This window comes from Pseudophryne corroboree, chromosome 1 (assembly GCF_028390025.1).
Source record: "Pseudophryne corroboree isolate aPseCor3 chromosome 1, aPseCor3.hap2, whole genome shotgun sequence".
Classification (NCBI taxonomy): domain Eukaryota; kingdom Metazoa; phylum Chordata; class Amphibia; order Anura; family Myobatrachidae; genus Pseudophryne; species Pseudophryne corroboree.
In genome coordinates this window covers 669999654-670013455 of record NC_086444.1, presented here as the reverse complement: position 1 = coordinate 670013455, position 13802 = coordinate 669999654, and the positions used below count along the sequence as shown (strand labels likewise).

General features: G+C 43.1%; 1 protein-coding gene and 1 pseudogene across 1 annotated transcript in view; one reads left to right on the top strand and one right to left on the bottom strand.

Annotated features, from left to right (window-relative positions):
* Window positions 1–13802, bottom strand: part of LOC134906534 (disintegrin and metalloproteinase domain-containing protein 10-like) — a 286183-nt gene that overhangs the window by 177260 nt on the left and 95121 nt on the right. Inside the window, exons 6-7 of the mRNA XM_063914722.1 lie at window positions 2679–2801; window positions 2050–2142 (exon numbers count right to left, since the gene is read on the bottom strand). Of these exons, the coding sequence (XP_063770792.1) occupies window positions 2050–2142; window positions 2679–2801 (216 nt within the window). The remainder of the gene's footprint in view (window positions 1–2049; window positions 2143–2678; window positions 2802–13802) is intronic.
* Window positions 7052–7170, top strand: LOC134935875 (5S ribosomal RNA; annotated as a pseudogene).

The window sequence follows — 13802 nt, the reverse complement described above, 5'->3', positions numbered from 1 at the left end:
GTAGAATCCAGTAGTACTGTCAGACTTGGTGACTGTTTGTTAGTGCCAACGGCAGGCAGCAGCGCACCGCACCTCACTTGTAATCAGACTCAACATAAACTACAGCTCCCAGCTTCCCTTGTTGCCGGGAGCTCCGGGAGCTGTAGTCTGATTGATCACTAGTGCAGTGCTGTGCCGCTGGACACCGGCGCCAGCAGTAACAGACAGTCACAAGGTACAATCCAGATTAAGGGAGGGGAGGGGTGGTTTAGGCCTGCACTGCACGGCACTGACCTTCAGGAAGACGGGGGGGGGGGGGGGCTACACGGTACTCAGTCAGTGCCTGGAAACCCAGCAGTATGGAGGAGAGGCAGAGAGTACAAGGAGCTACTAAAGTACATGCATTGAGTGAAGTGAAGGGGGTACACACTATATAGTCTGTCTGTGTGTGTGTCTGTGACTACATTTCTGTATGTGACTATATGTGTATGTATGTTTGTGTGTGTATAAGTATCTACTGTATTTATGTGTGTATTAGTGTGTGATTATGTAAGTGTGAAACTATGTATGTATGTGACTGTATATATGTGTGCATGTGTAGCTATTTGTATATACGGCATGTGTGACTGTACTTTATATCATATATACTGTATGTGTTTTGTGTGTGTGTGACAGTATGTATGTAAGTGTATATGTGTGCCTATGAGCGGGATCAGATGTACTAATGGCAGTGGGGGTTATTCGGGAAGGATTGCAGATTCTGCTGAAAAGCAGAATCTGCAATCCTTTCTATTGCATGCTGGGGGATGCTCATCCATCGCAGGGCAAGGCCGTCTAGCATGCTGAATGGGCTGCTCAGCGACTGTGACCGCAATTAATTGTGGTCGCAGCGACTGTTGAAGACCCCCTGCAGCTGCAGCTAGGCTGCATATGCAGGTGGTCCGCCGCCATTTTTCACATAAGGGTGGCTGCGTGTGATATCACTTAGCTGCCCCGAAAATGCAGACAGCCCAATCCCATTTTCCCCACACCGTCCCCGCAACGGTCCATCACCGCCCCTCGCCCTCCCAACGAACACCTCTGCCTGTTAATCAGGCAGAGGTGTTTACAGCCAATGTGATCCAATCGATGGAGCAGTGAGAACAGGGATATTGCAGTCGCATTCCACTTATAAAAATAGAAATATATTTACTAGCAGTGGTCCACATTTCTATTTTCTATTTGCATTCCCCATATGCCTTCTATAGACAGTGTTTCCTATAAGAGTACTACTGTGCAGTGTAATATGATACTGTGTAGCATAACGTGAATAAGAGACACTACTGTGCGGTGTAATGTGATACTGTGTGGCATAACGTGAATAAGAGATACCACTGTGCGGTGTAATGTGATACTGTGTGGCATAACGTGAATAAGAGATACCACTGTGCGGTGTAATGTGATACTGTGTGGCATAATGTGAATAAGAGACACTACTGGGTGGGATAATATGATACTGTGTGGCGTAACATGAATAAGAGACACTACTGTGTGGTATAATGAGATACAGTGTGGCATAATGTGAATAAGAGACACTACTGTGCGGTGTAATATGATACTGTGTGGCATAACATGAATAAGAGACACTACTGTGCAGTGTAATATGATACTGTGTGGCATAACGTGAATAAGAGACACTACTGTGCAATGTAATATGATACTGTGTGGCATAACGTGAATAAGAGACACTACCGTGCGGTGTAATATGATACTGTGTGGCATAATTTGAAATGGAAGCACTATTGTGTGGCCACGCCCCTTCCCCACAAGGCCATGACCTTTTTTGATACACTCTCGTTATTTCAGACCCCCTAGTTACACCCCTGGATGGGACACTGAGGGAGATAATGATGAAAGGGGAATAGAATGGTGAAATAGAGATGTTAAAGGATCTTCATATATATATATATATATATATATATATATATACAAATGTTATGCTTATACATTTTTATACCATGGATAACAAAAGGCAATTTGCATAAATCTTTGATTAATTATAATATCAGATGCTCATCAAGTCATACTTACATTTAACACTTTTACTTTAAAGTTAATATGTCTGATGCCATTAAAGTTTACTTGTTCAAAGATTGCATTTACTGACATCAAATATCCAGCAATCTGTAAAGAAATGAATATACATAGTAAATACTGGTACTGCAAATGTGACATACAAAATCCAGAAATTACAATGATTTACACTACATAACAAAAATATGTTTTCCAAATCTGTCCAGATTAAAAGATAAACTATTTTATTTACAATATTGTTTATTTTTCTGTTTTATTTCTATACATGTAGAGTAAAATGTATAGACATTCAGAAAGCCAAGTAGAGGCATTCATAGGAACATCTTCTTCTCCTGAGTCCTATATTAGGAAGAAGAGGGAAACACTGTGAAGCAGGCAGAGTTGCTGAGGGTGGCCATGGGCCCCGGTACTGGGGGGCGTGGCCAATTCAGGAAGATATGGCCACACCTCCTAAAAAACAATGAAGGAGCCCGGCACCATGAAGTTGCTTGACAAATATCTGTCCAGAGGTTTGTAGCCACAAAATATTACTACAAATATCTAGACATTTTTATTCAACAATCACAATTTCCTTTTCAGTAAAGAGCCTGACCCTTACCAAATTATTCCTCTAGTAAGTTTCATACCTGAGAAATTGCTTCTTGTAAGTTTTGAAATCTTTTAAAAAATAAGTAGTCAGCTTTCAAATGGAGAAGACACGTTGTACGAGACAAATCCACACTTCTCTTAGGCCTCCTGACAGATTTTTCCTAAATGAATGTAAATATATTATAGAAATGAACACATAACATGTTACAAAGGAAAATGACACTATCAATTGCAGCAATGTTAATTTTGCCAATGTGCAGAAATCCAGTTGCCATAAGAAAAGATTTTGTATATGCCAAAAATATAGCTGTAACTTGGGTTCTTTATCTTAATATGAGAGTTGGCTGCATATATCAGGGGATGTAGTCAGAAGGTCGACAATAACAATGTCATCATTCATAATGTTGACACCACAATGTTGACAGTAATGATGCCAACATTGATAGTTGACAGGAAACATGACGACATTTCTCAGCATACTGTATGTAGCTATATGTGCGACTTAAACAAATCCTGCCTTGGAGACCATGGAGGTTACCCTATGTCAAAGTCAGAAAAATATCTCTATGCACACTACCATATTTGCACCTCACACAGGTCCGTGCTGCGCATGCGTGCGCTCTCCCGTACGTGCGCATACTCACAGTCGCGGGCACCCGCAGGCGCACGGTATGCGTATTTACGGTAGAGTTTATGTGATCGTAGCGTGCGACTCAATCGTTACATATTTTCACTATATAATGTATTTTGTAGATCATGGTCCCTTTGATAGATTCTGAAAGTTTAGTTAACATAGCATGTTCCTGAACAGAGAGATCCCTCTTTGTATTGTACGAAGGGTCTAACAGGGGTCATACAGTGGTGTTTGGTACCCATCGGAAGAGTATTTAAATAGCAATATTCCGGTGTTGGTTTGGAGCGGATTAATCGCTCGTGCGAATAGTTATGGACATAAGAAGTTTATGTCCATTTACTATTATTTGTTCTTATTTAGTCATGCGGCGGGAAACTCAGTGTCCCACCCACCTGAACAGTTGGAAGCAGTCACAGCCCACCTGTATGAATCAACCTATGACCTTTTGTTATAATGCGAAGCCGAATTCCTGTGTCCAATGAACAATGAGATTGTAGGGACCATTGAATTGTATTGTGTGTGGGGCATAAATAGGCAGGCCGACCATATCCAGTTCACTCTCTTCAACGGTTCTCATTGCTGATAATCGGGAGCTGGATATCGAGGCGCATGCGATCGTTTCCCCTTGTGCGTAAGTGTTTCTCCGCAACTATATTGATCTTCTTGTTATTGTGGGCCAATTTCTCTCTCTCTCTCTCCCTTCTCCTCTTTCTCTCTTATTTTCCTTTAAATAGTAATTGTATTATATTTCCTGTGTAGTTAGCTGGTTAGGTAGTCTATGTTATATTGTAGTGTATGATTTGTATTTGTATTAATTCTTTTGCAAGTATATCATTCATAATATATATATTAGGCGTTGGACCCTAAGCACGGTATCTGTGTATTTCTTATAGTGTTTAGTATTCTCAGAGCGTCGGTGACGCTCAAACAGCTTTTAAGTTAATAAGGTTACACTAGGTTGCATCTACACCCTATCTCTACACTAAGGTTTTACAGCATATTTCATTGTTTATGGTTTAGATATAAAGGTTTAACATTGTGAGCGTCAGCGCCGCTGGTGATCTCCTCGTGGTCCCGAGCGTCCGCTACGCTATAGCGAATCATTACGTTAGTCAGCAGCCAATAGCGTGCCTGCCAGTGATCTCTTGGCCGTGAGCGAACGTGACGCTTGAGCGTCTCGACTACGGCTAAGCGATTGTTACGCAACGTGCGTACCCTTACGGTACTTCATACGTAGATAGCGTACAGTGTTCTTAGACCTCATAAAGGGTATTATATAAGATAAATATTTAGCTTTATCAATTGCGGGCTCGTCCTGTCCTTCACACATCTGCACTAGGTAATTTCAGCAGACATTATCCAGCAGCAAAGGGCGGGAGATCATATTCCTCGTAGTGCTGTTTGGATAAGCGTCTGCTTCTCTTAGTAAAGGGTGCTGAAGGAATCCGGGAACCGGAGGTAAGAACAACACGCTAGTCTCTTTTAAAACTGTTTATTTTTCTGTCTTGCGTACACACGCACGCACACATATATATCTGCATTTCTTTTTTTCATTTGTGTATTTTCGTATATCACTCTCCTGTTTGCCTGTTTTATAGTTGATAAACGTGCTAAGAGAGATTTGCCGCTATTTCATAGTTTAAGAGTAAAGGTAATATAGTTAAAATATAGACAAACACAGCTGTGCCTGAGAGACAAGGCGAAGTCAGTGTGGTGCGTGGTAGATGATAAAGGATCATCTACATTGATAAACGTATAAATTGTGTTACGGTGGATCTTTGCTTTGCGTACACGTGTCTCTAACAAAGGACTGAGACTTGTGTACGCAACCCAAGGGCCGACGCACGCAGCGTATATTACGCAACGGAGCGTACGGGTACGCCCACGTAACTCAAATCACAAGTGTTAAAAAAAATTTCAACGCGATAAATAGCGCAACGCGGTAAATAACGCAAGGCGATAAATTGCGCAAATCTATTTTAACATTCGAAATTTTAATTAATAGATCCTTCTCCTAATTTGTAACACATCTGGTCTGAAGAAAATTTCTGCGCCGAAATAGAAATAGAAACAAAAGTGTATATGTGGTGAGTGAGTGTTTGTTTTTACAATTTTTGAGGTTGAACCACAAGAAAAGTCGAGTTCTCGTGAGGTACATGCGTGTAAGTGACGTACATGGTGGCTAGGGAGGCATCCCTGGTTAAAACATACAATTTGAGCATTAGAGTGTAGCAGACCAGGAGGTCATACTGTAACAGACCAGGAGGTCATAGCAGACCAGCAGGTTCAGGTACAGCAGACAAGGAAGTCCGCTATACAGTCCACAGGCACAACACCAAGAAAGGGTTGGTGCAACACCCATATAGGCCATACAAGCTCTGGCTGAAGGAATTCGCAGCCGCAATTTTCGATTCCACTGGTCGCTCCGTACATAAGATTAGTTGCTTATGTGCTGAACGATTGTACCGCACGTAATTGTGTGCATTAGTAAACCTGACCGGTACTATTTGTGTACGAAGGTCATAAACGCTATTTGTACATTCTAACGTGATTTGTGTAATTTTTTTTATTTTAAGGGAGGTTCGCTGCACACTCAGGAACTATCCAACAACCAATAGTTACTGGAAAGAGTAAGTGTTCTTCGGATCACCCTCACAGGTTCCAGTAAATAGAGGTTCAGGTCGCAGGGGCCCTAGGTCGAGTACGCCAGCACCATATCGGTGTGATCAGGTCGTATTGGTCGGCGTGGGCGAGTGAGTGGGGTACTCGGTAAACCGCCACCGTCAGCCTATTTTGAACATTTTGGTTTGCGTAAGGGTTGGTTGAATAAAGCAACACCTTCGAACTATGGGGGCCACTTGTTCAGGTAGGGGGCGATCAACCTCGGTTCGGGTTGATTCAGTGAACCGACCAGTCGGGTCGGCAAGATACGTAATGTGTGAGAAATACGGAAGTCACACAGAAGCTTTATGTGATGAATGGGAGAGAATGACGGTACATGACGGGGAGAAATTCCCAAGAGTAGGTAGCTTCAGCACAGAAGTGTTAACGAATTTAAGGAGAAGGATATGTCTCATTAAATCAGCCAAGAGACGAATCAAACATTATGATTATTTACAGTTGTGGCAACAGGAGGGTGACATACAGAGAGGATTGGCTCAGGCGGCGGGATCTGGCTCGATCAGAAAACTGATAGCCACGGCCCCACCGCCACCATATATATCGGGAGAAAAATTGGTTGCGGAGAATGACGCATTAAGGTGTAACAAACAAACACTTAGCAACTGTGTAAATGTTAAAGATAATGTTAACCAATTAACCAATGCAAGTATTAACCCGTGCAAGTTGTACCCTGTTTTGAACTTTCCTCAGGAGTGTGATCAAGAGGACGAATCGGCAACAATTTCAGCGCTCTCTCTAGCAGCCACCATAGCAGAGACCACTGTAGGCACAGCTCAACCCCCGAGATTAGTAACGAAAGCCCCTAGCGGAGGGATAGGTGAGGTCGTATCAACGGGTAAGTACGGCACCATACACTATGCTGAAACTATATATAATTTAATACAAATTATATGACAGTGGACAGCAGAAGACGGGCTCTGAACCTATACGTTTCCTGAAACTTACTGGTTCGGTACTCTCTCATCCTGACGACAGTTAAATAACTATCCTGCAATGCTTAAAGTAACAGGATAACTGTGCGTATTAATGGACAGCAGAAGTACCCTAACAGGTATATGTCAATAACCATACATTCTCTCTTCACAATCTATGTGATATTACTGCCATATCTCACTGGCTACGCCCAATCTCGTCTGATCTTGGAAGCTAAGCAGTGATTAGCCTGATCAGTACCTGGATGGGAGACTTCCAGGGAATATTAGGAGCAGTAATAAATATCTCTGTGTGAAAAGTAGAGGTGGTGGAGCAACCTTTGACCATTACCACTTTTCATTCCTAATTTTCCTCCTTCTTATAGAATTTTCCTTCTGATCATACACTCATCTAGAGTTCTTTGGCATATTGCTATTTTTGACTCATAAATTTCTAGATTTTGAAATAGCAGATTAATCGTTACCAGGACACACCATTATAACAGGCATTGGAAGAATTTTCTCCTATGCAGAAACAGATTTCTTAATATTTTCATCTCAGGTGTCACTGTCACCACAAATAATAATATCATTTGGAAAATTATTACTCCAAAATTATTACTTCTTAAAGTGAGAATTATTTATTATTATATTTTTTCTCCTTAAATGTTATAAACTATATGTGTGTTGAACTGTGTACCATAAATTTTATCATGCTATAATTAAAAGTTAAGTTTTAGTTTTTCAAGCGTGCCCCAACACAGAGTCTCTCTTTTTCTTTTGCTAACATTAACATGTACTATTGACTCTGGGTGCACCACCAACCACAGTAACTCCTTAAAGACCTATACAGGCATTTCGCATGCATATGCACTGTTGGTTTACAAGGTACAAATTTCATAAAAGCCCATTACACAAAAAAATTCTTTTAGGGTCCTGTGCGGCACCAAACTGTCCTTTTCCTACTTGTTATTCTTGTCATAAACAGGGACACATGGCACGAGATTGTAGAATGAAGAATTCACGAAACTCATACCAACCCCCTAGACAACGACACGACACACGACATTGGGAGCAAGGTCCGCAGAAACGGAGTTATGAGCCACATACAGGGGAAACAAAAAGATACCCCCCGAACAGAGACTGGCAAGCCTCTGGTAGCTCCCAATTAACTCCATCACAAGTAGTTGCTGCCAGCGGGATTCAGGGAGGTCACCATACCCAATAGGGGTGTGGCCATACCTGTAATCTGCAGCCAGTAAAATTGATTGCAAGCCTTGAAAGCGAACCAGAAATTGCAATCAATGTAGCTGGTAAATCATTAAACTTTCTTGTAGACACAGGGGCGGCCAAATCAGTGATAAATTCGACAGTGGGCATGAGAACCACTGGTAAGACAATTCCAGCCATAGGGGTAACGGGAGTAGTCCAGCACTACCCCGTTAGCAAACCAGCCGAGATTACAATAGGGCCTTTACATACCAAGCATTCCTTTTTGCTGGCTGCATCGGCACCGACTAATCTCCTGGGAAGAGACTTACTGTGTAAAATGGGGTGCGTCATTTATTGTACTCCTGAAGGTGTATTCTTGGACATACCTGAGAATCACGCTCAGGAAGTGCGAGACATGTTAGACTCCCGTCAAAATTAATGTCACATACCATTATGACAAATAGGACTCCCTCCCAAGTAGAAGAAATGACATCTCAGATACCAGAGTCACTTTGGACTAAAGATGGACAGGACACTGGATTAATGGCAAACGTAGCTCCGGTAGTTGTACAAGTAAAAGATGGTAGGATAGTTCCAAAAATCCCACAGTACCCTCTGAAGCCAGAGGTGGAGTTAGGAGTGTATCCCGTAATAGAGCGCTTGCTACAACAGGGCATTCTGGTAAGAACGTCCAGCACTGCCAATAGTCCCATCTTCCCTGTTAAAAAGAGTGGGGGGGAGGGGTTACCGGCTAGTGCAGGATCTAAGGGGGATTAACAAAATAGTTGAGAGTCAGTTCCCCGTAGTGCCAAATCCAGCTGTCATCCTAATGCAAATCCCTCCCACTGCGAAATTTTTCACTGTTATTGACCTCTGCTCCGCTTTCTTTTCGGTACCTCTGCACCCTGACAGTCAATATTTGTTTGCATTTACATACAGTGGAGTCCAATACACATGGACTCGATTACCACAAGGATTCATAGATAGCCCAAGTATATTTTCTCAGGCTTTGCATGATTGTTTACAGTCTTTCCAACCAGTGAGTGGATCAGTATTAATACAGTACGTGGATGATCTACTACTGTGTTCTGATTCATTGGAAGCATCCCTGAAGGATACGAAACAGCTCCTGTTTCATCTTTCAGACACAGGACACAAGGTTTCCAAAGACAAGTTGCAATTATGCCAAACTAAGGTAAAATATTTGGGACACTGTTTAACACAAGGACTGAGACACCTGACCGCTGATAGAATTCAAGCAATTAGAGACATGACTCTGCCACAAACCCAGCAACAGATCAGAACATTTTTAGGAATGTGTGGGTATTGCCGTAACTGGATCCCAGGGTTTTCCATCCTAGCGTTACCCTTGCAGGAGATGGTCTCCTCAAACAAACCTGATCGGATTTCGCATACAGACGAGTCTGAGACAGCATTTGAGAGACTTAAGCAGTGCCTAACGGAGGCACCAGCATTGGGTATGCCGGACTATGGGAAACCCTTTGAACTATACGGAACAGAAAGTGCTGGTTGCGCGGCAGGCGTACTAACCCAAAAGCACGGTGATGCCAGCAGGCCGGTAGCATATTACAGCGCTCAGCTAGATACGGTAGCGCGATCCCTCCCCACATGCTTGCGAAGCGTTGCTGCGATAGCATTGCTAGTAACGAAAAGCGAAGACGTCGTGCTAGGTCACAACCTCACAATTCATACACCACATGCAGTGTCAGCCTTGTTGAATTCTGCCCAAACCAGACACGTCTCATCAGCGCGGTTTACAAGATGGGAATTGGCACTAATGGCCCCCGTAAACATCACCATAAGGAGATGCAGTGCATTAAATCCTGCAACATATCTCCCAGGTGTGCCTGGACAGGCACAAAGGGTGGAGGATGAGAGTGGTGGGGAAGGAGGATTTAATACAAAGGAAGACACTCATGATTGTATGGAATATTTGACCCAAAATTTTACCGCAAGGCCTGACATCAGTGACAACCCACTGGAAGATGTAGAACTTACGTTCTACACGGACGGTAGTTGTCATAGACAGTCAGACTCGGGAGACTTGTGTACTGGATACGCAGTCGTAGATGACCAAGGCACCATAGAAGCGGAACCGCTAGGCCCACCTCACTCAGCCCAGGTTGCTGAACTGGTCGCCCTAACCAGAGCATGTGAATTGGCTAAGGGCAAATCAGCCAATATCTACACCGACTCTAGATACGCATTCGGGGTATTCCATGATTTCGGAGCCCTATGGCGCCTCAGAAATTTCATGACGGCAGCTGGTACACCGGTAGCGCATGCAGCTCACATAAAAAGGCTTCTAACAGCGATACAGGAACCCGACAGAGTGGCTGTTATCAAATGTAAAGCACACACATATAGCCAAGACCCAGTATCACTTGGTAACAGCCGAGCAGACGAAGCTGCTAAATTAGCAGCTGCTACCCCCAGACAGACAGACACCACACAACTGATGGTATTTAATACCATCAACACACAGAAGTTGTGTGAGATGCAAAATTTGTGTTCCACACAGGAAAAGGCAGTCTGGAGGGCAAAGGGATATGGTCAGGAGTCCTCAGGACTCTGGACGGATGGACACGGTAAACCAGTGGCCCCCAAAGCATACCTTCCATGCTTAGCTGAGGCAGCTCACGGGCTGACTCATCTGGGCAAGGAAGGGATGTGCAAGTTGGTAAGAGCATATTGGTGTGCCCCAGGATTTTCTTCTCATGCGAGTAAAAGGGCAATGTCATGCCTTACCTGTCTGAGAAAGAACATCGGAAAGGCAATACCTACAGAACCATCTCATATCCCACCTGCCGGCGGCCCTTTCCAGGTAATACAGATTGACTTTATTCAATTACCCCCTTGTCGAAATTTGAAATATGTACTTGTTTGTATAGATGTTTTCTCAAATTGGGTCGAAGCATTTCCGGCGGCCACAAATACCGCTATGTTTACTGCTAAGAAAATTGTGCAGGAATTTGTATGTAGATATGGTATCCCTAGAATTATCGAAAGTGATAGGGGTACCCATTTTACAGGTGATGTCTTTCAAGGAATGTGTAAATTGATGGGAATTGATAGCAAGCTGCACACTCCATACCGTCCACAGGCGAGTGCGAAAGTGGAAAGAGTGAACAGCACTATTAAAAATAAACTGAGTAAAGTGATGGCAGAGACAGGATTGACATGGCCAGAAGCTTTACCCATTGTACTGTACAGCATCAGAACCACTCCCAGGTCCCCTCTTAATCTGTCTCCCTTTGAAATCTTGTTTGGTCGACAACCGCATGTTATGATTAACCCTCAGGATGATTTGAAGTGTAACAATGAAGTGACTGTAAAATACTTGATTAACATGAGTAAACAGTTGAGGAATCAAAATGATAATCTGAAGTTAGTGATTCCTGATTTACCAGATAGTAATTGTCATGACATTGAACCTGGGGATTATGTAATGATACGGAATTTTCTACGCTCAGGTTGCCTTATTGACAGATGGGAAGGACCATACCAGGTCTTATTGACTAGCACTACAGCATTGAAGGTTGCTGAGAGAGAGACTTGGGTTCATTCGTCCCACTGTAAAAAGGTTGCTGATCCAGAGAGGCCCCGTGATAAGGAACAGATGGTAGAGGTTGTATCACTGGAGTGTCTGTTCCAGGAGGACTGAGGCGGCACCTGAGCATTGAAAATCACAAGACCAAAAGCAGTTGTCGATCCCCTGTTCCCTTTTATTGTTTTTCTCCAACTTCCCATCCCCTCTCCCTCAAATTATTTTTTTTCCCCCTTCTCATTCTTCTCCGTTTCCTCCTACAAGATGGACTTGCCCCAAGAGACTGTGATCCGGATTTTCCTGTTGACCATGATGTTGACCAGAACAGTCTGTTCCGGCGAGAGTACCATGGAGGTCGAGAGAGGTTCTGGAATGGGTTCTGATGACAGAGATGGAGGCGTAGTTTTCCAAGAACAACATAATCAACAAGCAAAGGCGAGTATCAGAAAACGATCCGATAACATTGACCATAGAAGGAATTGTGAAGGATTGTTAGCTGAAGAAAACTGTATCTGTCGGCTCTGTAACAATGTCATTGAGGATGGGTGCATAAAGAAATGCCAATCCAGTTTTAATATCCATATGGACCGGCATCCATTGAGTGACTATCACTCCTTAGTGGGTAGTGTGTTAAATAAAACAGATTGTTGGGTATGCTCTCAAGTACCTCAAGGTCATAGCAAATCAGGGCTAGTACCATTTCCTTTAACGTTAGGGGAGGTACTTGAGTTAAGTGGTGGGAGACCGGTGGACAGGAGGTTTAATATCTCCAGCCCTCCTAGTTTGAAGCTCCACCAATACCATGTGGATAGGTCCCTATTATGTTTTAACATCTCCAATCCCCGAAAGCCGGGAAATTGGGAAGTGTCATGGAGTAATCAAACCATGACCTTTTCGCATAGAGCAGATAGAATGCCTACAGATACAGAGCTTATACGCCACATAGCCAGTAGAGGAAAATCTTTCCGGTATAGGTATACCTTAGGAAATAGGATTACGAGAGTTGGAGAGGTATCACCAGGATACTGTGCACATATCATACAACCTGATACGTGTACTAAGCAGATGGAAGAATTACGGTTAGGAGATTTCACATGGAAGGTGTGTAATATGGTTATGTCCTACTCCGTCCCATATGTTCTCCCCGATGATGCATATTTCATATGCGGGAGAAAGGCGTATAAGTGGCTTGCCCCAAACTCTGAAGGATTGTGTTATATTGGAAAAGTACTGCCTGAAGTAATGACTGTATCACATGACAAAATGAAAGACATACACCGTGTTGCCCAAACTCCTTATACTCATACCCATTACGAGCACGTAGTTAAACGGCACCTGATAGAAAGAACAGAGCATCCGGCCTCTGACATGATCCATGAATCCACCGGGATTCAGTTTCTAATCGCGTTAGATATCACTCGCACCGCTAGAGGAGTGTTGAATTATAAATACATATCTGCGCTCGCCAATTTGTTAGATAATATCACTGAAATGTATGATGACACGTTTAGGTATACTGGAAGGGAACTTCAAGCTTGTAAAACAGAACTGGTACAGCATAGAATGGTTCTTAATTACCTCACAGCAGTGACAGGCGGATATTGTGTCACACTGGCAACACAATACGGCGTGAAATGTTGCACATATATTACGAATAGCACCGAGGACCCGGTCGAGGTCATAGACCAAAAGATGGACGATATTCTCCAACTGAAGTGGGAATTTCGCAGGAGACACAATCTCACTCTTGCTGCTGTAGGTAATGAGCTGACTGGTTGGGTGTCATGGTTGAACCCGCGAAATTGGTTCTCTGGTTTAGGAGACTGGGCTCAAGGAGTCATAATGGATGTTGGGAAGTTTCTCCTATGTATCTTAGGTGTTATCATAACGATTGGTTTGATATTTAGATGCGGTCAGGCTTTAATGAGGTGCAATCGTCGTACTAGGGTAATGAGTTTAAGGAGCAGGGAAACTGTAATTCCAATGGACTTGATTTATGACCCAAATGTAGAAACAATGATGTGATGAAAATGCGATTTCTACGGTCCGTTTCTTTCACCTGTTTTTCCGTTTCCTCCAAGGTAAAAAGACCCACTTGGACGAGGAATTTGATGAGCCGATATACAGACAACAGAGAGATTAAAGAAGAAGTTTT